Below are 26,490 nucleotides of genomic sequence, written 5' to 3'. Positions count from 1 at the left end.
ATCTTGGAGAAGAAACTATTAGGCTTGATCTCAGCCTCTTCGTGTGGGAATGTTTCCACCTTACCTTCCTGCTGAGGAGGAGCCTGGGCTGGTTCCCTAGCAGGTGGGCATCGTGACCACAGTTAATTGGCAGGAGTGGTTACCTGCCCCCAGGGCTGCAAGCGAGCAGGTCATTTTTCCCACACATCAGCGTGGCAACTTCATGAGGTGGTGGATGCCTTTTGATAAGGTTTGGTCTCCAACAAGGTCCAAGGCAGAGCCTTACCTTTATTTCTTAAGCATCTTGCCAGGATACGACATTATGCTCCAGACAGGAGTGTCAAGAAAGAATTGTTTATCTATAAACCAGCTCTGAGGGATCTTAGGATTCTCGGGGAGTAATTGCAGGGGGATGTTCTACAGATGAGAGATGGAGCTATCACTTGAAAAGTAGCCATCCTCTGGGGAGAAGGAATGGAATATATATTCATGACTCACTTCTGGGTCTTGGCAGGTTTCTCTGGCTTCTCGGTATATGGAATGACAAGGTCAACAGTCGAGTCTGGCTTCTGGAGGAGAATTCCCAACTTGATTTTAATCTCCTTGGCCCTGAAAGAAGAGGTATCAGGGGGACAGGAACACCACGTGAGCATGCAGATCTGAAAACAAGATTCCTGCGTCAGAGAAACAGACCTGAACAAAACCCCATTTCCCTGTTGTGGCAGAAAGAATACTAATGTAGAAATTGGGACACACGGGTTCTAATAATTAACATTCTTGAAGCTCTTATTAGGTCCCTAGCTAATCTGCATTGTCTTTTCCACATGGCAGACGACGAAGCATTATTGCATTTGAAAAATGAAGAAACCAAATGACAGAGAGTTTTAAATAACTTAACTTATAATCCAGCCAGAATGTGGCGGAGAGGCAACACGGGCCCAAGCTGTCTGACACTAGAGTTCATAGGTGGAACGAGTCACTGCATTTTCCACCTGACTTCCATGAGCTCTGGTCCCAGCTCTGCCATTAGTTAGTTGCATGACATTTGAAAAAAACAATCATTTTTTACTGCAGACCTCAGTTCCCTCTTCTGTAAAATGACAGACTTAACCTAGGTATGCCCTTCAGCCATTTTCCACCTGTTTGAAGAGTTACTTCTCTATAAAGTGTTTCACATGCTGTAAACCTTACACAGATAAGTACTAATTGCCAGTGGACCGACTACAGCAACGTTACACATTTCTTTTCCAGCTTCAGCATTTTAGTGAGCAGATGTGCTCAGAATTCTGGGCACTCACCCAGCACAGGATGCCACCATTTTCCAGCCCAGTTTCAAAACTAACCTTTTAAGTTACCCATGATTTTATCACAACTCTGAACTCAGAAAGACCCAGCAAATCTTAAACATGGCTCGATAAGACAGCGTGGCATACTGGGTGATTCACAGAGCAGTCATGCCACTCTCACCTTGACCCTTTACATGTACTTGGAAGATAGAGTTTATCATCATGTGTATCATTATCAATTTACGTGTCTGCTTTCTAAGCTGGATATGAGACCTGCTTGAAGGGGGACATGGAGACTTAACCCCTTTTAACTCCTGTGTGATCATCACAATGCTAGAATACAAGACCACATAGTCAACTTTCAAAAACATTTGCCAAAGGGGACTACAACATGTGGATTCTCTTCCTCACAAATCTGCTAACATTTAGCTCCTGGGCAATGCTGATCATAAAGTCTTAAAGAGCTGTGATGGGATTCATGTTGCGACTGGATCACGTTTTGCTCCTATAAACACACTTCCCTCATTCATTCACATGGAGACAGTGATGAGAAAACTGAAGTAAACAAAATGCATAAGATGAGCAATTATGGCTCTCAGGGAGAGGAAGTTAAGGAAATCTGTGTAACTTAACCTCTGCAAATGTCGAATCACATCATGTTTTCTTTTAGTGTCATAAATACCATTGTGAAGTTATGTTTTCGAATTAGTCGTCTCTACAGTGTCTTTTCATTTCTTTCTTTCTGCTTCCATTCTCTCCCTAAGATTATCTCTCTGGCTGTTGGAATATCTCACACTGCAGCAGACTTAGCTCAGTGGAGCACAGCATTATGGTTGAAACTGGGAATGTTCCGTTGAGGGAACTTATATGAAATATGAGAGTAATGGTAGGTAAGTGTCACTTTGATTGCAGGCTCTGCAAGTTGCTTAAAGTATCTGAGGTTTCATTTTCTTGCCTAGAAATTGGGACTGATAAAACAGCACATCCGCATAGAACTTTCTGTGATGATAAAATACGCTCATGCATGTGAATCACTTAGCTCAGCACTGGGCCTATAATACTGTCTCTTCAAAGTTAGTTCTAAGTGCATAATTGTTGCTCCAGCCACCTCAATCCATGTTCCTTAGCTTCAAGTACCAAATTAAAAGGTCCAAAAAGTTTCTCACATGTTGCTAAGAATTACTACACCCACCACCTCCTACATTCTACCTCTGGAAACAAGAATCGCCAATTTTATATTTATCTGAAATATGAAGAAAACTTTATTTGGGGGAGGGAGGAATGCATGCAATATTTGTGGCTACCCTCTGCTGGCCCGGTGTAAGTACTCTAGCTGCAAAACGCAGGTCTGTTTTTCTATCTCACCCAGCTCTGGAGAGCTTCATACACACTCCCTCCCCTCCCATCTCCAGGAGCCAGAGGGGGAACTCCTGCAGCAACTGTTTGCAGTGTTTTTATACTTCCTTTATTCATTACTGATTTCCTCCTCGACCACGTCTCCCATGTCAGCAGTACACAGTAAACAGGCAAACCGCTCCCTGGCTTAGGCCTTACCTTCAAGGTGCTTTAGCCTGCGGGGGCTTCACACTTGTAAACAATCACAAGCAGGTGTTCAAGGAGGGGATGTCCAGAGAGCAGCAGAGCTCTGGGGGAGGACACCACGTCCACAGGCCGAGCCGGGGGCTTCTCAGTGGAGCAGGGCTGGAGCAGCACTTAGCCAGGCGGGTAAGAAAAGGACAGGCTGTCTGGGCAGAAAGAGGGGGCTGAAGCCCATAGCCCTGGGCAAGTTCACTATGGATTCAATGAGACCGAAAAGATGACAGCGGAATGTTCTTGGGTGAAAGGGTTTATACCCAACTTTATTCCCACGGTGACAGGTTGATTGCTAGAATCCCATCCACTCAGTGAAGCTGCACGCAGCAGGCCGGGCTCTGCCTCTGGGCCTCTCTGCCCCCTGCAGCCATCTCAGCCTCTGTCCCCGGCGCTGCCACCACTCCAGCCTCTGCCCTCCTGAAGCCGTGCAGCCCAGAGCACTGGGCGGAGCTCCTTATATAGAGTCAATAACAACGTATTACCCACACGTGCGAAGTGAGCCAGCTGACCAGGGCCAGGTGAGAATCCTGGCCACAGGAACCCTCCCTTGCTCCACACTGTGCAAAGCTTGTGAAGGGATACAAAAGTAGTTCTGCACTGCTTGAGTGTAAGTGTGATCAGCAAGAACAGATGAATCCAGCTCCTTCCTCACAACGGGACGCATCTTGACAGAGGAACCCTCGTACAGTACCCAGCCCACAGCAAATTCACTATTGAGAACCAAAAAGAGCTAAAACTATTGAAAGGTGCCATTAACAACTGTCCCCACGTCAGGAGGTGACGTCCTATCTTGCAAACTCAATCTGTTTCAAAATTTTCTTTGGCTAATTCTTTCAGGAAGTAATTTTTCATTAAACACAGTGTCCATAAGTGGTGGTTCCACACCGGCCTTTGAAAACCAGAATGAATCAGAACCCTACCACAGTTTTATCTTAACCAGGTTTCTCTGTGGGGTGATCTAGAAACCCACTGCCATTTATCACACTGCCTCTAGAAAATCCTATTCTGTTTCCTCAGAGAAGACAAACACAGCTGAGCATCAGATTATGCTTTTCCTCACATTTGCCCCGGGAACACAAGCGAGAAAGGAAACCTAGTCTTTGGAAAATACTTCTTCCTCTGGTTTTGACACCTGGCTTAGTATAGGTTCGTATATCAGACATTAGAAAGTTAGAGTTATGAATTGGGAAATGCATCCAGCTTACCTAGGAAATTTGAGAGAATACAGAGAATGGTAATATCACTGAATCCCTTATAAAACAGCAGTTTGAAGGTTGAAGAGTTGAGGGAGGCCAAGCTGAAACCACCTGAAACATCTCACTCTTTTAGAGAATAAACAGTGTTACTACCTTTGTTTTCCCCTCAAGAGTTCCCAGAACACCACTTCATTCCCCAGTCTTTTGCCTCAGCCACACAGACAAAACAAACCACATGGAAAATCAAACAAAACAAAAAGCTCAAGCCTACCATTTTATTTTCCCCTTTAAAAATAAACTTAAATGTATCTGACATTCATTTAATGCCAAAAGTGACTCAGTCCAGAGAAGGAAACAGTCTCATGTGTTGATGATTTCAAGTCAGCCTCTGGCTGTATTTCACCACACACGGGGCATTTTTTTTCTGGCTACGTTACATCAATGCCTGTTAAGAGGCAAGAATTTTCATCTACTTTCCTCTCACCACCAATCCCACCCCCTTGTTATCCTTTTGTTTTACAAAGAAAAACTTGTTTTGCAACAGGTCGATTGGAAATGCCTGGGTGAAATTTTAATTAAAGGCTCAGAGGAAGATGATTCTTTCTCCCGATGACTCGTATGAGTGATTTCAAATGGAAAAAGGTTTGAATCATTTGTAGGGCTGTGCAGTTTTAAATCCGTACCTTGGGTCGGTATGCTGGCCAGGAAACCAAATTTCAAAAGGCCCCGGACTACCTTGATGCTTCCTTACAAGCAATCAGTAAAAAACAGAACTATTGCTATAAAAATACAGTTATATTCAAGTAAACTTCATCCATCATCAACTATATATAAAGTCCCGTGAATGGTATTTCTAGGGTTACAAAGATGTGCCTTGCGCAGACACACTTGAAAAATTGGGTGTAGGGCACATATGTGTAAACCATATGCTAGATATTTTCCTAGTCACTCAAAGGGTATATAGGATATACTAACTAAAGAACCTAGACCCCAACAGCAAGGAGCTCAAATGTCTAACTAATGTGATGACAGGAAGACAGAGCCGTGGGAGATGCTCTAAGAGCACTGTATTCTCAACCCACTGTGTTCTCAGAACCCTCTGGATTTTTCCTTCACAGCTGTTATCAATTTGCATTTTTGTCTCTGTATAATCTGAGTAGGGTCTATCCCTCCCATTAGAATGTCAGGTCCCCAAGCACGGGGTCAGTATCTGTTTTGTTCACAATCCCAGTCTCAGCACTTAACCCAGGGCCGGGCACTTAATAGGCACTCAATATAAAGATTTGTTCTATGAATTGATGAATCAATAAATGGATGAATGCAAATAGAATCACTAGGTTATAGTGAAACTGCATTTTGGGGTGGGGTGGGTGAAATACCGGGGTGTGGTACAGAATGAATCACCGAGGACGAGGGGGTCCCTAGCCTGGTTAACTGGGAGGGAGGCAAAGCCGCCGGACGGCTACAGGGCCTCCAGGGCGGACGCGGAGGGCTCAGACCGAGCGTGCTCATCCGTTCCTCTGCTGACAGCCTGGAGAGGATGATCATGACCACCAACAATCTCATCAGAACCCATTATCCGGCCATAATTTATCAGGACTTCAAACACCAGAAGGAGCCCTGCGGCGTGGACCAGCCCTGCGGCCAGAAGGCTCTGGGCGGCCACAAGCAGGTGTCATTCTCAACTCCAGACACGTTTTGGGAACAGTCAAGAAGGCCGCTGGAGGAAGTTTGGGAAGTAGAGGTCAGGGATTTTTCCAACACATTTCCAAAAGAAATGTCCCACACGTCCCAGGTCAGGGACAATCCAATTCAAATCTGCGTGGCACATGCCCCCTGCTGGCCGTGGGGAGGGCTGCACACCCACGAGGCAACGAGAGCGCAGATGTGCCGCAGGCTGCCGGCCGCCTTCCGCAAAACGCCGCCCAGCTCTTTTCCACGTCAGTGAAAAGGACATGCCCTTTCTCGACTCCTAAAAATGTAGTGAATACCAGGAAAATACAAAAAAAAAAATTTCTGAAACACTTGTTAGCAGCCAGTCTCCGTGGCTGGAGAGGACTGCATAAGCCAGCGTCAGCTGCATCTGAGATGCAAAGGCAGACCCGAGGTCCGCTGAGTTCTTGTGGCAGAGACGGGAACCACAGGGACAGACCCCAGGCGGACCCCATGCAGGCCGACCCTCCAGTGCAGGGAGAGGGCAGGGCAAGGCCATTCTGGTGGCTTATCATATGTGCCGTCTACATCTTCCTGAATTAATCTATTTCAATTGGAACTGACTATTCTGCCCTTCCGACTATCTTCCAACCTCTCCCTTCAGTAAATTCTCTTAGTAACTATTTCCATTCTTGCATTCAAAGCTCTTCCCTCAGCTGTCCCAGATTATCCTGCTGTCACCAGGTCCCCTCCCAGACAACCTATAGTAAAAGACTAGGGAGTCCACAAGGGCACTTTAATAAGCTGGCTTTATTTCACAGGGTTGCAATAGCGACAGAAAAAACTGTTCTTCTTTTGCCCACTTATGTACCCAACAAATTAAAAAAACATTTCTGAAATGCTTGTCATGGACCATACACCATTATAGGTTCTGAAGTCCCCAGGGAAGCAAAAGACAAGGTCCTCCCATGGCGTCTGTATGTTAGTTGGATAAGACAAACAGGAAACAAGGAATCAGAACAATGAAACGAAAAGTTTAGCTGGTTGTTATTGCGACAGAGTTATACGTGGCCTGGTATATGGACAGAGTTAGCTTCAGCCACTCGCCCTGCTCGGGAATTCACATCGCGTGGGTGGCCAGCGAGCCCTTCAGAAGGACCACATTCCAGAAGTGGCTGCTGTCCGTACCGCAGGCGTCCTTGCTGAGATCAACGTCAGATATGCCTTGATAATTCGCAGACTGTTCAAAGTGAGTTTTTATGGGTAGGTTTGCATATTAGATAATGGGCTCCCTCCAGAACAATACCAGTCTCCACGTCATTACTGGGCTGCCAACAATGTTGTGGAAACCCCCACCCATGCCATAGAAGGGTCGTAGGAATGTAATTAGCTCTTCCCCCTTGACGGCACCTGTGGCTTCATCCTTAGGTAACCAAGGGTGGGAGACCATGTGAGGGCACTGGACTTGCATTGGAGGCACGTGACCCCCGACTTGAGGTACAAGGACTGCAGCCGTGGTCAAGAGGCCACACATCCAGCAAACAGGCAGAAAACAGGTGCTCTTAGAGACATACTAATACCTTACATAAAATATTAAGTCATTGACATGTTAATTCATGTTTCCCTTTATATACAGTTTTCCTCTTACTTTCAAGAGGGTAACTAGGCCTGTGTGCTTTCTAAGCTCTGAGGGAATTGTGCTAAATGCTAAAAGCAGGTGTTAATTAGAGGTAGGTCTGGCCTTTGTTTTCCAAGACCCTAAGCCCTCTGGGGGGATACGCTGGCTTCTCCTCAAAGAGGACTGCTTTGGATGAGTTAGGAAGAAGCAGAAAAATAAAGAGGGGCAAGAGGAAATCTCTGAGACGACGTCAGGGGACTGTGTCTAGTGCTCTGGAACTGACCAGCCCTCCCCCATGGGACTCCACCACACACACCTTCCAGGACTCCGGGAGGTGGCAGGACCACAGGTGGGGCAGATATATGGCACCCACAGGAGACTTGAGCCGTAGCCCTAGAGCCCCCACCAGGGGCTTCAGCAGGATGATAGCCAGACCCAGGCAAGGGGCCCTGGAGTGGTTTCAAGGCATTGTGGAGCTTCAAACAAGAAACAAGCAACGATGCCTCCATTTAAAAATTCCCCCCTTCATGCACACCCAAAAAAGATGGCTTAAATTAAAACAGGAATATTCAAGAGAACTCACTAACCATCTGGTGGTGAAACCATGGAAATAGTGAGGGAAATGTGGGCAAGTTTTCCACTGCTGAAGGGAAGTCATCAAGAAAGACAAGCAACCAGCTGCTCTGGGTAACTGAGTGGTATGGCCCCCTGCCGCTGCCCAGAGGATCTCATAAGACACTTCCCAGATCTCGAGTCTGTTATTATGGTGACGAGTAACATGCTGAATGGTGTTAAATCTCTTCCTTCACTTGGCAAAGAAAACGTCTAACTCCCAACTGTGGCAAAAACCCTGTCTCAGGTTGCATAAGTGGGAGGGTTTGTAAACAGCCGGGCCATTCTCGGAGGGAGAGTTGGGTACTGAGCTCTCACCCACACAAGCTAATTAATACCCAGACTCAGCTGTTTTTCCTAAAAGTCAAGAGACAGATGAGCACAGTGGTTAACGACATGGATGCAGGAGCCCAGATCTATTTCACTTTGCCCACGGCTTCTGACAAGTTTCCAAACCTTACCTTGCCTCAGTTTTCCCATCTGTAAAATGGAGAGAGCAATGGTTCTTATCTCATAAGGTTCTTAGATGATAAAATGAGTTACTATATGTGAAGCCTGTATATTAATGTCTGGCACATTTACCATGTACTCCCTACGTGGCAGCAGTGATGATGATGTATTATTGTTTCTTACTTACAGAGAATCTTGTGCCAATGAGGGAGAATGTCTAGCTTAGTCACAGAAAAAATGACAACCCTCCACACAGGATGTGACAATTGGAAGGAAACAGGGAAGAAACAGTGTAATGGGGTAACATTTGCTCTTGAGTTTTCAACTTAGTCGCTAGATCGCTGGGTGATCTTGAGTGAGTTGAGTTCTCTTGTCTTCAGTGTAAAATGGAAGGAAGGAGGGAAGGGGGGAGGAAGGGAGGGAAGGAGAGAACAAGTTTAGAAAACCTTTAATTGCATTCTATAATATTTCAAGATGATCACATTCACCATCTTTAGCAAGTAAATGAGAAGTGGAGGACCTGAGATGTCAAATGACTTGTGAATGACACTATATCCTTTTTTATTTGACCTCCTTCCCAACAGCCCGTTGTTGTCTGTGACTAGGGTACTTTCCTTATTCTCTCAACTCTGACTCACATTAAACCGTTTGCCTTTGTTCCCAAAGCTCCTCTGTCACAAGTGTTCTTTGGAGAAAATTATTTGAAAGACACCCTTTCTTCTCCTGATCTAAACCTGCCCCCTCCCTCAGGCCTGAGTTGCTAGGACATGTCATCTTACAGTTCCCCTTCCTACTTGGAGACATTCTGCACCCACTGTGAGACCAGCCTTTCAGATACAACTTCCTACCTACTTGCCATGCTTTCCTATTATCACAATGCTTCTCAGACCTGATGTTGCACCCCAGCCGCCTGGAGATCTGGCTAAAAAACAGATTGCTGGGCCCTGTCCGAGAATTTCTCACTCAAGAACTGTGAGGTGGGCCTGGAGTCTATACCACAGGTCCGGGGCAGCCCTGGCTGACCGTGCCAGTTCAAACAGCACTCTCTGGCTTCTGATGTCCCCTGCTTCTGACCTTATTTTCCAGGCACACCGGCTTCCTCTCCCTCTCCCCACAGCAACTAAAATTCCTCTGACCCTCTAGGCCCAGAACAGGTCTTACTCTTGTCCTGAAACCTTTGTAACTTCGCCAGCCCAGGCTGCTCTCTCTCTTCTCTAGTATAAAATCACAAAACAGAGGCATATTTAAGAGACGTGATAAGCTTTTAGCTTGTCCTCCCCTTACTTTAAAAGTAGAAAAACTGCAGTTTATGGAAATTAAAAGATTTTTCCAAGATCTCTAAAAAGTTACAGAGCAAGGGATAGAATGTGTGGCTTCCCCTAAAGTTCTGGATGGTACATGTCACTTAATTACTCAAGTTTCTCAGGAATGTACATCTAGGAGTTCCATATGTCAGGTACATGCAGTGCGATTGATCGCACGTTCCCTGGGGTAGATGCCATATCTTACTCCCGTGGTCTCCCCGAGCATCTTGAAAATAAATAAGCACTTTATAAAGTTGCTTTGACTCCTAAAAGCACAGGTTGAAACTGCTTGGGCTTATATACCAACTCTTACTGGCCAGTAGAGTGACTTTGGGTAAGTAACTTAAATTCTAAACCCTCCATCTTTCTATGCAAAATGGCGATAAATAGGGTTCCTACTTCATACATATATTATGAGGCCAAATAAATCAATGCATTAAAGTGTTGAGAATAGCACCTGGCATAGAGTACATATTCTACAAATGTTACCTATTCTTCTTACTGTTCAATTATATTTGTCCTATTATCACAGCGTCGTGCACATGGGTGTTGGTTAATCAATGGTTATGGAATGGATGAATGTACAGAATAGAATGGAATGCGTTTAACAAGGTTCTGCTTGAATGACACGTGGTAAGCTCCTTTCAGAGGCTGCCACGTTGGAATAATGCAGCTAATTCTGAAAGCACAGAGAAGATATATCGCCAGAGAACACTCCTGTGGAAATAGCTGGCAATGAAAGAACTTACTGAAGGAAGAGGTTAGAGGATACCCAGAGCTGGAAGGTCAGAACAGATGCACAAACCTGCTGTGGACACATCTGACACAACTGACATTGTCAATTCCATTTTTTTAGCCGCTTCATAGTTTAACACAACTTGTTATATAATCAATCACTAATATGAGCAAAAGCCTGAAGCCCCACTGGGGACCGATTCAGCTGTGTTTGGAAACAGAGCTCTCATTTCTGGAGTTACATCACCATACATTAATAATCATAATAGCACATGTCCTTGAACATCTTCATCTTCCTATCATTTGGACCACTGAGGACTATTTTGTATTAACTAACCATGGAGGCACTTTCCATAATGTGTCATATATTAATATACAAACTAGCTAATAAATAAACATATACCTTAAAATGTGATATCGCATCGCACTAGTTAACGGGTTTCATTTTCTGCTAAAACACAAGTAATGAGTGGTGTTTCTTTAGTTCAAATTGGAAAAGGTTAATTGAAGAAGATGGCAGGGGCCAGTGACACCTTCTTATTCCATCAAAATGGCCCAGCCCTGTCTTCTCCCTGCACTTGAGGGTAGTTTGGAGGCTTCTGCTGCTGTCTCGGGCAGCTCAAAGTTACACTGTATTATCAACCCCCTTGTGCTGCTATTTAGAAATGAAAAGAAGAAAAAAGAGTATTGGTTTTCCCAAGCACTGACTACCCCCTACCCAAGGATTCCCGTGGAAATTGAACTATTTCCCATGCTTTTATGGCCTGTCTCTGACATACTCATCACTCAGAGTAGCTTGTTGGGGGCAATGAAGGAGCCAGTGGAGGGACACTACAGACAGGACAACAGCAGTTTATTTCCCTTGACCTTCAATTCCCTGTCTTATTCAAAATATTGTTGGCCAGATGTCTGGACTTTGGGTAATTCAGTTTGGAAGCCAGATAATGAATAGTGGGAAAATGGTCCTCAGTTGAGGAAGGCAGAAATTTATGGTTTATTTTGAGTTCCGAAGATGGAGGGGTCAGAAGGCATTCCCATGAGAGCTTCGTGCACGTTGGTGTGACCCGTAGCTTCTGAGCGTTTCCGTGTCACTCTGCTTTAAATGATAAAAGAGGACATTATAGGCTGAGTCTTTAGTTATACATGGCCCTACTTTATTTCACTTGTTTTGTATATTACAAAAGAAGGAAATAAAAGTGGTGATAGAGGCTACTGGAGAAGGAGAAATGGGAAGAGAAGCAAAGATTTGCTGAGACCTTAGTCAACATTAACACGTATTACATCACTTAATAAAACTACAGTTCCGAGAGCTTAATGTGTCATCTCACAACGAATTTATGTAAGAAACACACATCATTTGTACAAATAATCAGAACACTTGGTCAACATTTGTCTTTGCCAAATTATTAAAAGCGTTTTTTGAGCAAAATAAGGGCATTACTATGAGGAAGAAGAGGACTTTTTCTTGTCTGAAGGATAGAATCAGAGTTCAAAACATTTCTCTGTCTCACCCGCAACATGTGGGAACAATATCTTATTATTCTCCAGATTTCTATTTTCAAGAACTATCTGTTTATTGATTCATATATTCAGGCTGTAGTCATGCACTTATTAGACTCAATAGAGTAATAACCACTGTCTGTCAGGTACCTGGCTAGACAGCATGGGAGGGTTTTACAAAATGACAAAATTAATAAGAGAATGTTCCAAGCAGCTTCCATTGTATAAAGGAGAGATGACTGTACAGCTTCATTGAGATGCAACTAGGATACGACGGAATAAGCCCCAAATTTGAAATTAGTAACCAGAACTCAAGCATGTGCGGTGTGTTTTCTGAACTTAGGCCAGACATTTAAATTATCTGTGTTTCTTCATTTGTAAAACAGCGAGGTTGATAATACCTGCCTTGCAGTGTCAGGATAAGAATTAGATGAGATAATACCAACTACACAACCAAAGTCAAATCTGAGGACAGGAGGGGAAGAAGTGATAGAAACTGCAAGACGAGAATCCTCTGCAGGAGCTCAAGGGATGGAGGGTCAGCTTCTCCCCAAGAGGGAAATAGGGAAGCTTCCCAGAAGGGCCAATATTGCGGGTGTACAATTTGGTGGAGTCCTGCGTGATAGGGCAGGAGAGGGTATTGGTCTGGATTCCAAAACAGGTGCTCTCTTCTCGTCTCCCTGCACCCAGGGGACCCTCCACAGAGTTTACTGTGGCCATCCACATCTTACCAGTACAGTTTCTAAACCTTCCGTAGAAGCTTTCAAGGTCCCTGCCTCTGCTTGCGGGGTCGTAATCCTGCAAAGCTCTCTCCAGCATCCTCAGAACTTTCCCTCATTTTCCTCCCAGGAAGCAACGCAGTCTGCCTTGCGGTGCTCGCACACGATGAGCTGAAGAGTGGGGACCTCCCAAATTGTGTGGCTGTGGGGACAGCAGTCATTAAGTTAGAGAGCTGGGTCCAGTCTGGGAAGCAGGCAGCTGGTCACCTGGGCGCCATTGGAAGGCAAAGCAGGAGTTGTCAGGCCAAGCCTCCTGCTGTAGGCAGAAGCCGTGAGGGATCTTAGACTGATGCAAATGCCACTTTGTGCATTGCATATGCAAGTCACAGCTGGTAAGTAACCATTACATGTTAAACAACAAGGGAAAACAGACCTGAGAGCTTGGGAAGGAGGGTCAGAGAGGGCGTCAGGGACATTCCACAGAAGAACAAGGGAAGAACAGTGTTTTCTAAATGGAAAACTGTCTAGATAAACCCTTGAGATATGGCCTGCCCTTGAGAAATTTTCACTTAACACAACAGAAGAACTGTCTGCGAGGCACAGAAGGAGAGGGGGAGCAGGGAGTGGGGAGGGGAGCTGCCCCCTTAGACGGGGACGCTTTCCAGCTCCCTGTTCTAGCCTCATTCTGAGACTTGGCAACAAGCATGTCCCAGTGTGAAAAGATGACTGGGAAAAATCACGAACTCGGAAAAATCACACGCTGAGAGAAAGCACACATTTCCTAGCTCTCTAAATGGTTTACTCAACACATAGAATACATGACCTTATTTAGTACTCATAACAGTCCTATGAGGGGGGCTAAATGCTATCTCCATTTTGCAGGTGAGAAAAGTGAGTTGCAGTGAAGTTAGATAATTTGCCTTAAATCACCCAGTAAATAACCGTGGTAGGAGTCAAAACCCATTCTCGTTTCAGCCTCTGGGCTCTTAAATACTATGCAGTACATCCTGTCTCATGCTGTTCAGATGTTCTTATTGGCAGTGAGATGTGGTGAAATGAAAAAAAAAAATCAAACTGTACTTCCAATCAAAACTTTTGGAATATGGTGTCTGTGGAAGAATAAATATTTTAAAAGTAAGTACACATATAATTCATAGATTCAAGTTGATCAGATAAAATAAAATGAAGATGATATGTAAATCCACAGACCTTGAATTAGGTCCAACTCTAACTAGCTATATATCTTGGTCACCAAAACAGTTTGGACCTGTTTTCTCATCAAGAAAAGAAGGAATTGGTCTGCGACCCTGATCTTTTTTTCAGTCTATGATTCTAAGCTGTTCATATTAGAGGAGAAAGAACATCACATCCCACCTCGAGGAGCAGATCAGTTCACATCATTAGATTTTTATTACCTATGAGTGATCAAGATTCTGCTAGGTGCTCACTTCCAGACTGTCTGTCCCCTTTGTCAGATGCCTTTGCTGTTCTTGTCTTTTTCATGCTCTTATGCCAGTATTCACTAATAAAAATGTGTTCCACAAGTGGCCCTTGGACATTACATATCCCTTCCCTTAGCTGCAATCCAGCCTTATGTCTCATCATAATCACAAACATCCAGCCCTCTCTTGGCTGGGAAGGGAGATAAGGTTAAGCTATTTTTAGTGGATCTGAAAGATAAAGATCAGAGGGCAATTAAAAATAAATGTTTTTGAGACTTTTTAAACCCTTAGATGAGAATTTCAAGAAAATCCCAACTTACAGTTTTTTCCCCTCAGGATTGCCAGCTAAAGGAGAAAGTGTAAAACTACAGACTATGAAGGTAGGAGACACATACTTGCCTAAGAAGGAAAAAATCCCTTTAATCTACATTCATCTTTGTGAAAGAAAAATTGCTTCCTCCTAGCAGGGTCAGCTTCACTTTCAATTTGTCTGCAGGGATATCTGACTTCAACAATCTATCTTTCTTCTAAGTCATAAAAAATGTCAGGGCTGTATGTGTGTTCAGATGCATGCACATGTGTGTTCAAGGTGTGTTCATTTTCTTGGTCTCCAGAAGCAAAGTCTCAGATTCCATGAGCTTGTCATCCAGAAAGCACCGGCACCAGAGCCTTGCTAATGGTGAGAAAGTTTTCAGGGTGACCTGCATTATTGACCTTGTCCCCAAGGGCCAAGGTCATCAGTCCCATGCTCTCACTGACCCAGGAATCTCTTCTAAGCTATCACTTACAAAAAGTTGCCAAAATACAGCCAACTATTTTGTTAATGGAACATTTTGCTTCTTTCTAAACTTTTTGAATCCCCATAGACAAGAGGCTCATCAAGAAATAGATTTTCTGTACAAGAAGTTTTCAAAAAGCAGTAGTTTGGCCAAAGCACTTTACACACCTCACTGTCAATCGTCAGCACTTAGAGAGTAGAACACGTCACATTGTCTGGTTTTCCTTCATGCTGCACCTCTTCGTCTGACTCTAATATGATAGTTCTATCACCTTTCTAGAATGTAGCGTTGTACTGATCTGAGTGGGATTCTGTCCAGGTGGGCCAGGCGTCTTTCTGAGGAGTGTCTGGGGAAGCGGTTGGAAAGCAGAAAGGAAAGCACGTCAAACACAGAACAATGGTCTTCGCCTCCTTTGCTACCCAAGAGGCTAATGTGATTATCAGGTACCTACTGTCCAAAGCATTCAAAGACGGCTTGGCTGAAGCCTTTCCACATTGAAACATTTCCGTTTTGAAGGAGAAGAAAACGTCAGGCCAAGTTATTTTTTCTCAAGATGGCAAATGAACAGAATGCTTTGCAAAGAAATACGCTGTCTGAACCTCCCAGGAGCAGTATCGTCAGGGGAGTAAGCCCAGAGCCACGTGCACACGGGCTGCCTTGATGATGCAGGCATCGTCTAACTATGTTGGCCGCATTGACAGATTTTTCCAGAAAAGACCCAATTGCTAATGCCTCGTCTAGAGGCAAGCTCCGTGTCCTCAGTCTAGGTGGAAACTGCAGTTGATGTACATAAATATGTCTGACAGGGATTCATGTGTCAGAAGCGGGCTTCATGTCACCCCCAGAACGGTCAGTGCTCCAGGACCGAACCTGGTAGATGAAAACTTGTTAATTTTGGAAAGGCCTAGAAACCTGGCTCACCCTCCTCATTCCAGCCCCAAAGGATGGATATTCTTTCACTGTTAACGCAAAAGATGAGTCTCCCTCAGGCAGCATTCAGAAGGGCATGAGTGGGCCGCCCTTTCCATGGAGATAAGACACAGCTGAATTAATTGCAAGCAAAGCATGAGAATCCTAGGCTGTTAAAATCCATGATCCTTGATCCCATCTAATTCGCCCTCCAATTTTATGATAAACTGAGATCACCTTTTCCTTTCATCAAATTCCCCCAAAAGAAAAGCAGAGTCACTTTCCACTGCATATATTTTTCACAAACGGGGAGTTTATTCTGAATTAGTCATGTGTTTTTTCCAGAACAACACAGTTCATAATGGAGTCCATTGAGATCCAAAGTGACTCGAAGAAAACTGCACATTTTTCATGGGTTTTGAGCTACTTCCAAAAGTCCGTTTCCTTGCCTGCCTGTCTGCCTGTAGGACTTGGGATGAGATGCAAAATTAGAGTTAAAATGCATCTTTCCTCAAAATGCATGGCATCCAAATTAAAAACAATCAAGCAGTGGAGCTGGAGAGAGGAGAGGACCATGCACTGATTCATTACTTTTACAAATGCAATAATGAGGCCTGGAGAGGACAGCTGATGCCTGGCCGGCCCTCTGCCCCTTAGCAGCAGCCAGGGCTAGAGCTCAGGACACCTGTATTCCCCACCCAGTACCTTTTCCATGTGTGTAGAGACTTTTATAATTGTATCTAAAAATTCAGTGTCCCACAAATAAGTTGTAAGAAAAAAAAAGAAACAAAAGACAGGAAGCCTATTAATTAGGAGAGTTCAGGAGACTCAAACAATCTCAATGTGTGACCCTGGGTTTGTGTGGGATCCCTGCCTGGGTGGAGATTTGCGGATTCCCACTCAGCCTTGGGGGTAGGGTGACTGCATGCAAACCAGTTCGGAAGGACCTCAAGGAATGGGCCTTAGTTTCCTCAGTGTCAAGAAATAGAAGACCAGAAGGATCTGTGGCCCAGGCGGCTTCCAGCTCCTGGCATGGCACGCTGCACACAGTAGGAGCTTAGTGAACATGGTTTGAGGTAGAGAAGCCAATGAGAGGCACATGAGGGGCTTTTTGTAGTCAGTAGAGGGACTTGAAAGGTGGATGAAAGGGTACCAGGGACAGGGTATGATCCCCTTGGGTCAGTGTTGCTGGGAACGCGGACCCCTCCCCACCCCTGGCTCTATCAGAACCTCTGGACCGAGATTACTCATGTCTCCCAACCAGGTAAAAATGCTGGTCTCGGTCTGTAGGGGCCCTTAAGTGCTTTTACATAACTGGAGCCCAATTAATTGTAGAAAAAAACACTAGATCAGTGGCTGGTATTTGTCAATATAATAATAATAAAATTTGATAACTCTTTGACAAGTTCATCTTTCTTATTTAAAAAAGATGAGGTTATAAAAAGGAAGGATGAAAAGAAAGAAATGTTATCAAAGGGGTTGGCACATAATTGAGACTTAAATGAGGTTTCCCTGACTACCTTCTCACAGGAGAAGAGGGATGGAAGGAAATTAATTTCTTAATAAGAGCCCACCTGCTAAAAATGAATCACCTTCTGTTCATTATCTCATTTATTTCTCATAGCATCTCTCCCCAAGACAAATGCCCTCATTTACAAACGAGGAAATGATGCTCAGAATGGTTTAGTGACTCTCCCAAGTTCACCCAGCTCGGAGATCATAGAGGTGGCCGTACAACCTCTGCTCTTTCCACCACATTGTCCATGTTAAGGCAGGGGATGGACCCTTCCTTACTCGGGGTTTTCTTTAGCGTTTCTAAAATCCGTAGTCTTAGGGTTACTTTCTCAAACAGTCGAAAACCATCTGGCTTTCCCTGGCTTTCTCCTCTGGGTGACTCAGCCTTTCAGATACATTGCAGGTCCGATGTTATCCGAGGACAGATTGGAACTTTAAAGGAAGAAAGAGATAGGAACCTGTTATCTTCCAGCCTCCAGCCACATTCTGGTTCCTGTTACTGATGATTAATCCTGACTGTACTAATTAAAATTTAGTGCCTTTGCGTTCTGGCCAGCAGGACACATAAGAGCCACTGACCCTGGCCTCAGAAACGGAAACTCCTTCCCTGCATACCATCTATCCCACATGTAGTCTTTGCTAAGGCAGGAGGAAAAGATTAGATAACTTTCAGGGATCCTTCCAAACTTAAGATTCCGGGGCCTACAAGTGTTTAGAATTGATATCTGGCATTTCAATAAAACCCAGACTTAATGACAGAAGGAATAGGAAGAGGCAGCTGCTTAGAATTCAGGATGTACTGACGATGTTGTCACAGTATTTGCAAGAGACACAGCTCCCTGGGGTTCACCATCCAAGAAGACGCACCCCATTAGCAGGGTCTTCCCGATGAAGACCTCGAGGCTCTCCTCCCTGCCTTCCTCCCCTGATCCCCCTCCCAGCTCCCCCAGCAGGAATCCCCTCTTATTTTGCAACATACAGTTGGACCCTTGCACAACACGGGTTTGAACTGCACAGGTCGACTTATTCATTTTTTCCAATAAATATATCAGAAAAAAATTAGGACACTTGCAACATTTTGAACAAACATTTCCTATTCTCTAGGTTACTCTATTGTAAGAAGAACATGGTATATAATACATATTACATACAGAATGTGTGCTGACCGTTCATGATGTTATTGGTAAGGCTCTTGGTCAACAGTAGGCTATGGGTATTAAGTCTTGGGGGAGTTTAAAGTCATCTTTGGATTTTTTACTCCGCAGGGGTTTGGCGCCCCCAACCCCTGCATTGTTCAAGGGCCAACCGCACACTTGCCCGTTGGGTCCTAGAGTAGCTCTGCTAGGGCTCTTCCCTGTGCCTTTGGAAGCAATGAAAGCACCAGATGACCTGGACTCAGGCCTGTCTCCTCTTGCTGTAAGTGCGTTCTTTCAACAAAATATTTAATAAGTGCCTACTATGTGCCATTTACAGATTGTCTTTTCAGTAATTATTTGGAAGGGGGTAAACATCTTTCCCCTGGGGAAATCTCCTAAGTCTTCACAGATGGGAGTGGGTGGGAACTTGGGAAGTTCCAAGAAACAGGCCGAGTGCGCTGTGCAGGAGGGTAACTGTGATGAGAAACTGCGAGTTCCCTCCTTGCTCACCTCGGAGAGATGATGCTGATTCCTCGAAGACGCTGTAGCTGCGCTGGGCCTCACCCCCAGGTGCACCCGCAGGCCTGCTCCATCGGCCTTCAATGCCTTCCTTCCCTCTTCTCTTCCTGTCTACACCTGGCTACACCCTGCCCTTCCAGGCTTAGTTCATAAGCTTAGTTAAGCATCATCTCCTGCAATTTCTCACAAAGTTTTCCCTGACTACAGAAGCTCTCTGCGTCCCCACCCACACCTGCAACCTTTGTGTTTCTTTGCACTCTGTGCATTTATTCCTTCACAGTAGATCTCCACACTGTGGGCTAATTTCTTGTCATTTCTATCCCTAACTGGGCTGAAATTTCCTCGAGGGCAACACCTGGGTCTTTCATTCTTACGCTTAAGGTTTGAAAGTCAATCCAGAGAAATAATCAGTATTGCTTCATCAATAAGAATCAAAACAAAGTTTCTCTTAGTGACTCCCCCACTTCAATTTTATTAATCAGTTCATTCACTTTCTAATATTACAGAGTTTCACTGAACATCTGCGATTATATCACAAGATGTTCTTATCAGCTTTAGCAAACCTCAAATTCACCCTTATTCTGGGATGTTCCTAAACCAACTACAGGCTCTGCCGCTGTCTCCGTAGGCTCCTCTGAGGAGCCTGTATTCATTCCGAGTTACCACTGGTTCCAGTTAATCACCACAGTCTAATTCTCTCCATGCTTATCTTTCCCCTCCAGTTGGCCCAAAGATGTGTTCATGCCTCTGAAAAAAGCAAGATTTACTTAATCCTGCAGATCCAGGAACCTTGGCCCGTTCTGTGTGGTGCTTCCGCGTGGCTTAACAATCTTAAAAGATGAGTTGATTAGTGGCTGTGCTTATGCGGTGATTTTTTCCCCTCTAAATAGCCCATATTTAGACCCCCATAAATCAGAGAAGATGGGAGAAAATGGAATGTTTAGTAAAATAATACTAAATACAAAAACCGAAATGTCCCCTTTCCTATTGGCTTTCTATAGCTCTTGAAATTCCCAGCACTTCCACACACTCAAGATGGCCAGGAGCCCATGAGTGAGCTGTGGATTAGACACGGCCCACCAGCAGCAGCCTTTATCATCTTAACAGAAACCAGATCTACACCAGACCCCTTCAGAGGTAAAGAGTTTGTGACACTTCATTAATATTGCAGGGAAAAATGCCTTATCAGAAGCTAAGTCCTCGTTATCCTTTATCCCCCTTTTTAGTCTAGTAGAGACGGTGAACTTGGTAACAGGACTAGTCAATGTCAATGGACAAAAATAATGATTATCACACCGATTGTTTTATATTATGGTAACAACTTTTGGGGAGTCATAATGCTAATACTTCTTATTTCAGAATCGTCCCATCTTTTCCCAAAGAACAATGTTTACTTTAAAAATTAAATGCATTCAGAGAAACTCAGGAGGCTCTGAAAATAAAATGAATTTTCGAAAGAAGCCTAAAATTCAAAGTTGAAAATCTCTGGTAAAAACAAGACCTTCAATTGACTCAACGCATCCCTTTTCCATTGACTGTACGATTTCCACCCATGCACACCGGTAAAAATAGTGGGGTGGTGGCCATTTATTTCTCAGATGCTTGGATTACTGTTCTCTTTAAATATATAGAAGTATTGAGATCAATGCTGAGTTTTAATAGACAATATTCTTAAAAAATCTAAAGAAAGAAAGGTTACTACAAGTACATCAACGTTGACTGGCTTGTTTCCCTAAATATTGAGAAAGGAATATTTTCTAGGATTAAATCTCCCTGTACAAGAAGCACAAGATTTTGTTTTCTTGTACATCAGTATTAGAATCACATAGTAGGTTGTTTCTTCCATAGCCATGATTTCAGCACAAGGTTTCTTGATGATTTTTCATTAATCCACCCTTTCTGCTCCCAACTTTAAGATAGAAATTAACTAGGGAAAATTTCCCTTCAGCTATCTCTCTTGCTAGTCACTGAATGAAACTATGCTTTAAACATATTTAACTCTGTTAGACTGAAAGGGATGTTAGAGAACAACTAACCCAACTTTCACTTATAAGAAGAGTCCTAGGAAAGTGCAATAACCTGCTCATGGATGCAAATTTAGACAATGGCAACAGTGAGTCTGCTTACTGCTCCTTAACCAGTGCGCTTCCATTATGATAAATCACATGCTAATCAGATTTTTGTAAACCGAATTCTATTTCCAGTGCAACAGGAAAGTTCAGTTTAATCCTTCAGCAGAGCTTTCCATTATAAACAGCTTTGCCTTCATAGTGCTTTTTATTTTATATGGATTTTTAAATATCTTTAAGCAGTGAGGCATACCCATGTTTCTTTCATAGGTTGGAGAGGAGAAATGAAGAGGTGAAGAATTTGTGGGGAAAGGGAGCAAGAGACAGAGTACAGCCAGGGAAGGCAGACTGGGAAGCATTTATTTGAGTATCATTTTTCCCTTGGAATAAACAGTCTTAGCTGCTTTCCATGAGTGGGTGTTAGCAGCTGCACAGCCTCACATTCCATTTCCCCAAGGCAGCATTGTAATAAGAAATATGATTCTATCTGAAATGGTAACAGATTATGGAAAAAAAATATAATAGGACACGATAATTGCAGGATGCTAACCACATGCCAGTAAATTAAAAAGATCAGGTAATCTGTACAAAAAGAGCTTGTTCCTCGGCTGCTCTGTAATACTCTCCGTGAACATTAGTTATATCCTGGAGCATAACAATTTACTGTGCAGTGTTAAAGTTGATAATGAGTCAGATATAAAACAGGAATAGGGATCAATGAAAGAAATGTCTCATCCATGTATTTCAATATACATTATGGATATTTACAACATATAGGGAGAAGTTAGTAACAATGCCAAACTTTCAACAAACATTCATCAATTATTCACTAAATGCCAGGCAGTGTGTCACAGGATCCCAAAATGCCTGACAGACTGATGTCACAATCATTCTTGAGTCAACTGCTCACCAATTAATAAAATAAGATTTACCTGTCACATGAAAATACATAACAACTTGGAACAGCAAGTGTGCTAAAGACACCTGTTAAGGTTGTAAAAGGCAAACTGCAATTCTCAAGAGTTGCAAACATGGAAGAAGAAATAATTTTGCATCATCTCACATTCAAGGAAATTAGGATGTCTTTTATCTCCCTGCATTCTCTCTGCTGTTGAGGCTTTCTATGAAAAGAGGGACAGGCTGACCATAAAACACAGCACCCAGAATTAAAACTTGGCCTCCTCCACACGTGGCTCAATGGCCAATATCATCCCTCCAGTTACAACCTAACTACTATTACCGAACCACTAGTAGTTTCTTTTGTGTGTCTCTTAAAAATAACCTGTGCTATTGACAACAAGGATAAGAGTAGGTTTTATTTTCAGTCATTGGCAGTATTAATGGAGACAAATTCCTTTGCTGCAATGTTATCTCTTTATAAATCATTTTGAGGTCATTCTAAGGTAAAAGTCATCAAAAAGAACTGAGCTTGTCAGTGACAGAAGTCACAGATGACCTCTTTGGCAAACGTGCCCACACCTGTGCCTTTAGTGATAGAGTTAGGTTGTACAAAGCTCACCATTTTTTCTTTAAATAATGAAGACTCGAACAAACTTTAATCAAATCCATTCTTAAGCAAAGAGCAGAGGAGAAACGTGCCTACTTTTCTGCATCATTGAGGATTGCTGGGTTCCACTTCCTAAGAAGGCAGGTGTTCTACTTACTTAGCTTAGATACTTAGGATTCCTTCCAGAAAACTGTCCAGCTTAAGGATAGCCAGGGGGCCTCAAAGGTATTTCTCCATTTACCTAGAAAAGAATGCTAGCTAATAAATAATGTCTGTATCCTAAGGGCTTTCTTTTTTCCAGCAATCCAGCGACTTCTATCTAACAGGATCAAGATACAAAGAACAATGAGAAATCCCCTCTGCCTCACTGCAAACCTGTCTTGTCTCCCAGCCCATGTGCACACACAAAGGTTAACAGTAATTCACTCACTCCTCAAAACCAGCCTATGAGGTAGATGCTCTTAGTCTCTCCGTTTTCAGATAAGGAAACTGAGATATAGAGAGATTAAATCAATCGCCCAACACCACACAAATTGTAGGTAGCGGAGCCAGGACTCAAAACCCAGGCAGTCTGATGCTGGAATCCGGGCTCTTGGCCGCACACTTCTGACACTGGGCAGGCACATGTACAGGAGAGGCGCCTCCCTGCAGGAGAGGATGTTCTCGACCTTAAATGATGCATGAAACACCCCAGGCTGGATCTCACGTAATGTAGCTCGGATCTCTCAAAACCCCTGTGATGTTAACAGAGAGGAGACCTTCTCCGGTCTATAATCAAGCACCTGTTTCACCACCAGCTACAGTGGCCCTCTGTTGCCTCTGGGCATCCACCCCTGAGCCAAGATTCTCCGTATCTCCGTCTCTTAAGCCAAAATAACTGGGTTCTCACCTTTCCAGGCATGAATGGGGCAAAGCTGCAAGTCCTTTGCACATTTTGGCAAGTGGCTTAGCTCCTCAGTTTTGAGCAAAAATTCGTGACAGCAGAGCGACTCTGAAAACTTGAGAACTGTCCTGGTCGGCCTCTGCCTCGGAGGCGTATATAGCGGCTGCCGCCCAGCCCCGTCTCCCTCCGGACCAATCCCGAGCCTCGGAGGCCCCGGCGGGCGGGGAGCGGGGGGCCCTTCCCTGCGGCTGCAGCCCGGCGACCCCAGCGGCTCCCAGCCCGCCGCTCCCGCCCCGCGCGCACCCCGCAGCCTCTGGCCGGCCGCGGTGCAGGCACGGAAGCCCGGTGCCCGGGGACGGCTCCCGGCCCGGCCCAGGCGTAGGGTGTCAGGGCTGCCAGGGCCCCTGGGGAGCACTTCGCCCACCTTGCTTCTCAGTGCGGGGGACTGAGGTTAGCGAAGTCCAGGGGATGGGTGCCAGTACCTCCCACCCGCCAGGCACGCAGCTGCGCTCCCGGAATTCAGAGAAAGCCACCCCCTGCCCCCCACCTCAGGACCCCAAACATCGTATCAGTACCGTGTAAGTGTGCAAGAAGCAAGCCACCGAGGGGTGCCCAGGATGCTGTGAGCTTTCAGGGCCGCCAGAGAAGGTTTGGGGGAGGAAGTAACCCCTGAGCTGAGTGATGGGAGACACAAAACACCTCACACAATTCTAACCACTAGTTTTACCCCCCCCCCACCCGCAACCCAACAAGTTCCCCGAATTCTCTAAATGCCTTCTGACTGTTCTTTACTAGGTTAGCAATTATTTGCCCTTCCCCCTGCTCCACCCCCAACCCCACTCCAACCCCTGCCGCCCACCCCCATCCTGGACGGGCTTGTCTTCCCGTCCCCTTCAAACTTTTCCTGCCTCCTATCACTCAAGGATTATTTCCACCATAAATATACCTGACCTATGTTTCATCCTGCCGGGACCCAAGGGGCTGGTCAATTAATGTGTAAATGAAAATGCCTAAGGGGTTGGCAGGAGTCCAGGCTAAAAATAAGCCACATTGAATAATCTGGGAGAAAAAGCTCTAAATTTGAAATTAAAGATGATTCTCATAATGTTCCCTGTTACCTGTAATCATTTCTTTTAAAATGTTGATGGGGGCCTGTTATTGGCTTATAAAGTCAATATAGTGTATTAAGACCTGATGTTCTAAATTAAATAAATAGGATATTATAGACAAATAGCCAAGTGCCCTGCATGAAAGAATTAGGGATTGTTTTTTGTAATTTTTGCTTTACTTACCAATATGTGTGTCATTAGATAAATTGTATTTCTTACTCAAAGTCTTAATCGAAAATCACAGAAGCTGCAGCTCTATGCCACACATTTGTTACCAAAGAGCCCTGTCATATCCACCTTTGTACCCTGATGCTGTGCTTCACCCCAGCAAACCAATGAATCTGAGTGATGGAAGCCTTAGTGTCCATAGAGACGAGAACGCTGCTGTTCTCATAGTGGGAGTATAAAACTAGCAGAGAAGACTCCTTGGGCAAGAGCCTAAATTACTGATTGGTACCCACAAGGCCTACAATAGAGAGTAATAGAGATAAAGCCCACGTTAAGGTAGAGCCATGCAGGGTGATGGGGTGATGCGTCTCGACCAGGGCTGAGATCAAAGCAGGTGTCTGACCGTCCCAGAGAGTTCATGTGATGGGTACTCTTCAGGAATCAAAATGACCTCAACCATACTAAGAGATGGACTAGCAAAAGAGTGCAAAATGCAGTCAGTGGAAAGGAATATTAACCCAGCACAGATTTGTTTTTAAAAGCTTTGTAAAGATGGGAAAGCCGGGGAGCATGTAAAAGAGCTCATTGTATTAGAGTTCTCCGGAGAAACAAAACATGCATATGAGTGTATATATGTATATTTATGCATACATATACTTACATTTATATATGCATGTATATTTATATGTATATATATATAAATCAAAACACATAATTACTCTATACCTTTTATGAATCCAATGTATGTGAAGATATTTAAAATGATCTGGCCTCTGATTTTTTATATATATATGTGTGTATATATATATACACACATATATATGTATATATATTATTGTATATATATAGTATATATATGTATATATTAAAAATATATATGTATATAAAATAATATACATATATAAAATATATATATATGAAAGATTTAACACTCTTGATAAAAACTTAGGACATTTGATATATCCTTAACAAGAATGTGTGTGTGTGTGTGTATATATATATATATGTGTGTGTGTGTGTGTGCATGTGTGTATCCAACATGCACATATGCACATATACATTACATTTCATTTTAACTTTGTGTAAAGAAAAAATATATATACACACATATATATGTAATATACACATGTATGTATATATTATATACACATACATACACACACACACACACACAAAGGAAATTACAGATCTAGTTTTAAAATCAGTGTTTTACTCAATAAGAAACACTAGAAAATTTCCACTAAAATCAGGAATAAGGCTGGTCTTCCCAATATTGTACTAGGGGTATTAGTGGTGTGACTACAGGCATAAGAATTGGTAAAGAAAAAGAAAAACCATCTCCTTTTGTGGAAGACATGACAGCAGTGCCTCAAATACCCTAGAAAATCATGATAAAACTAACCCAAATGATTTAAAAAATCATTAAGGTATCATAATATATAATGAACAATACATCAACTAGAGAATGTAATGATAGAGAAAATCCCATTTATAACAGAAGAAAAGGAAAATTAAATAGTTAGGGACAAACTTAACAAGGAATATATAAAACCCATACAAGAAAAATTTTCAAACACTGCTGGCAGACACCAAAGTTGACTCAAACAAATGGAAAGACATGCTTCTCCTTGGATAATATGACTCAGCATTTAAAAGATGTCAGTTCTCCTTAAATTAATTTATAAATTCAACACAACCCTCCTAAAAATTCCAGCAAGCTTTTTTTATGGAATTAGACAACTTGATATTAAAGTTCAACGTGCAAAGAATAAATATGCATGAATACCAGGACATTAAACACACTATGGC

At 43.6% G+C, this 26,490-nt stretch overlaps 1 protein-coding gene across 1 annotated transcript in view; it reads right to left on the bottom strand.

Moving 5' to 3' along the window:
• RGS5 (regulator of G protein signaling 5) overlaps positions 1 to 23,561 on the bottom strand; it is a 45,758-nt gene extending 22,197 nt beyond the window's left edge. The window contains exons 1-2 of the mRNA XM_036922860.2: positions 23,411 to 23,561; positions 478 to 588 (exon numbers count right to left, since the gene is read on the bottom strand). Of these exons, the coding sequence (XP_036778755.2) occupies positions 478 to 588; positions 23,411 to 23,454 (155 nt within the window). The 5' untranslated portion in view covers positions 23,455 to 23,561. The remainder of the gene's footprint in view (positions 1 to 477; positions 589 to 23,410) is intronic.
• Between the last annotated feature and the right edge of the window lie 2,929 nt (positions 23,562 to 26,490).

Source organism: Manis pentadactyla, chromosome 19, assembly GCF_030020395.1.
Source record: "Manis pentadactyla isolate mManPen7 chromosome 19, mManPen7.hap1, whole genome shotgun sequence".
Lineage (NCBI taxonomy): Eukaryota > Metazoa > Chordata > Mammalia > Pholidota > Manidae > Manis > Manis pentadactyla.
The sequence above is the reverse complement of the archived record's forward strand: the minus strand, read 5'-3'. Positions and strand labels throughout refer to the sequence as shown.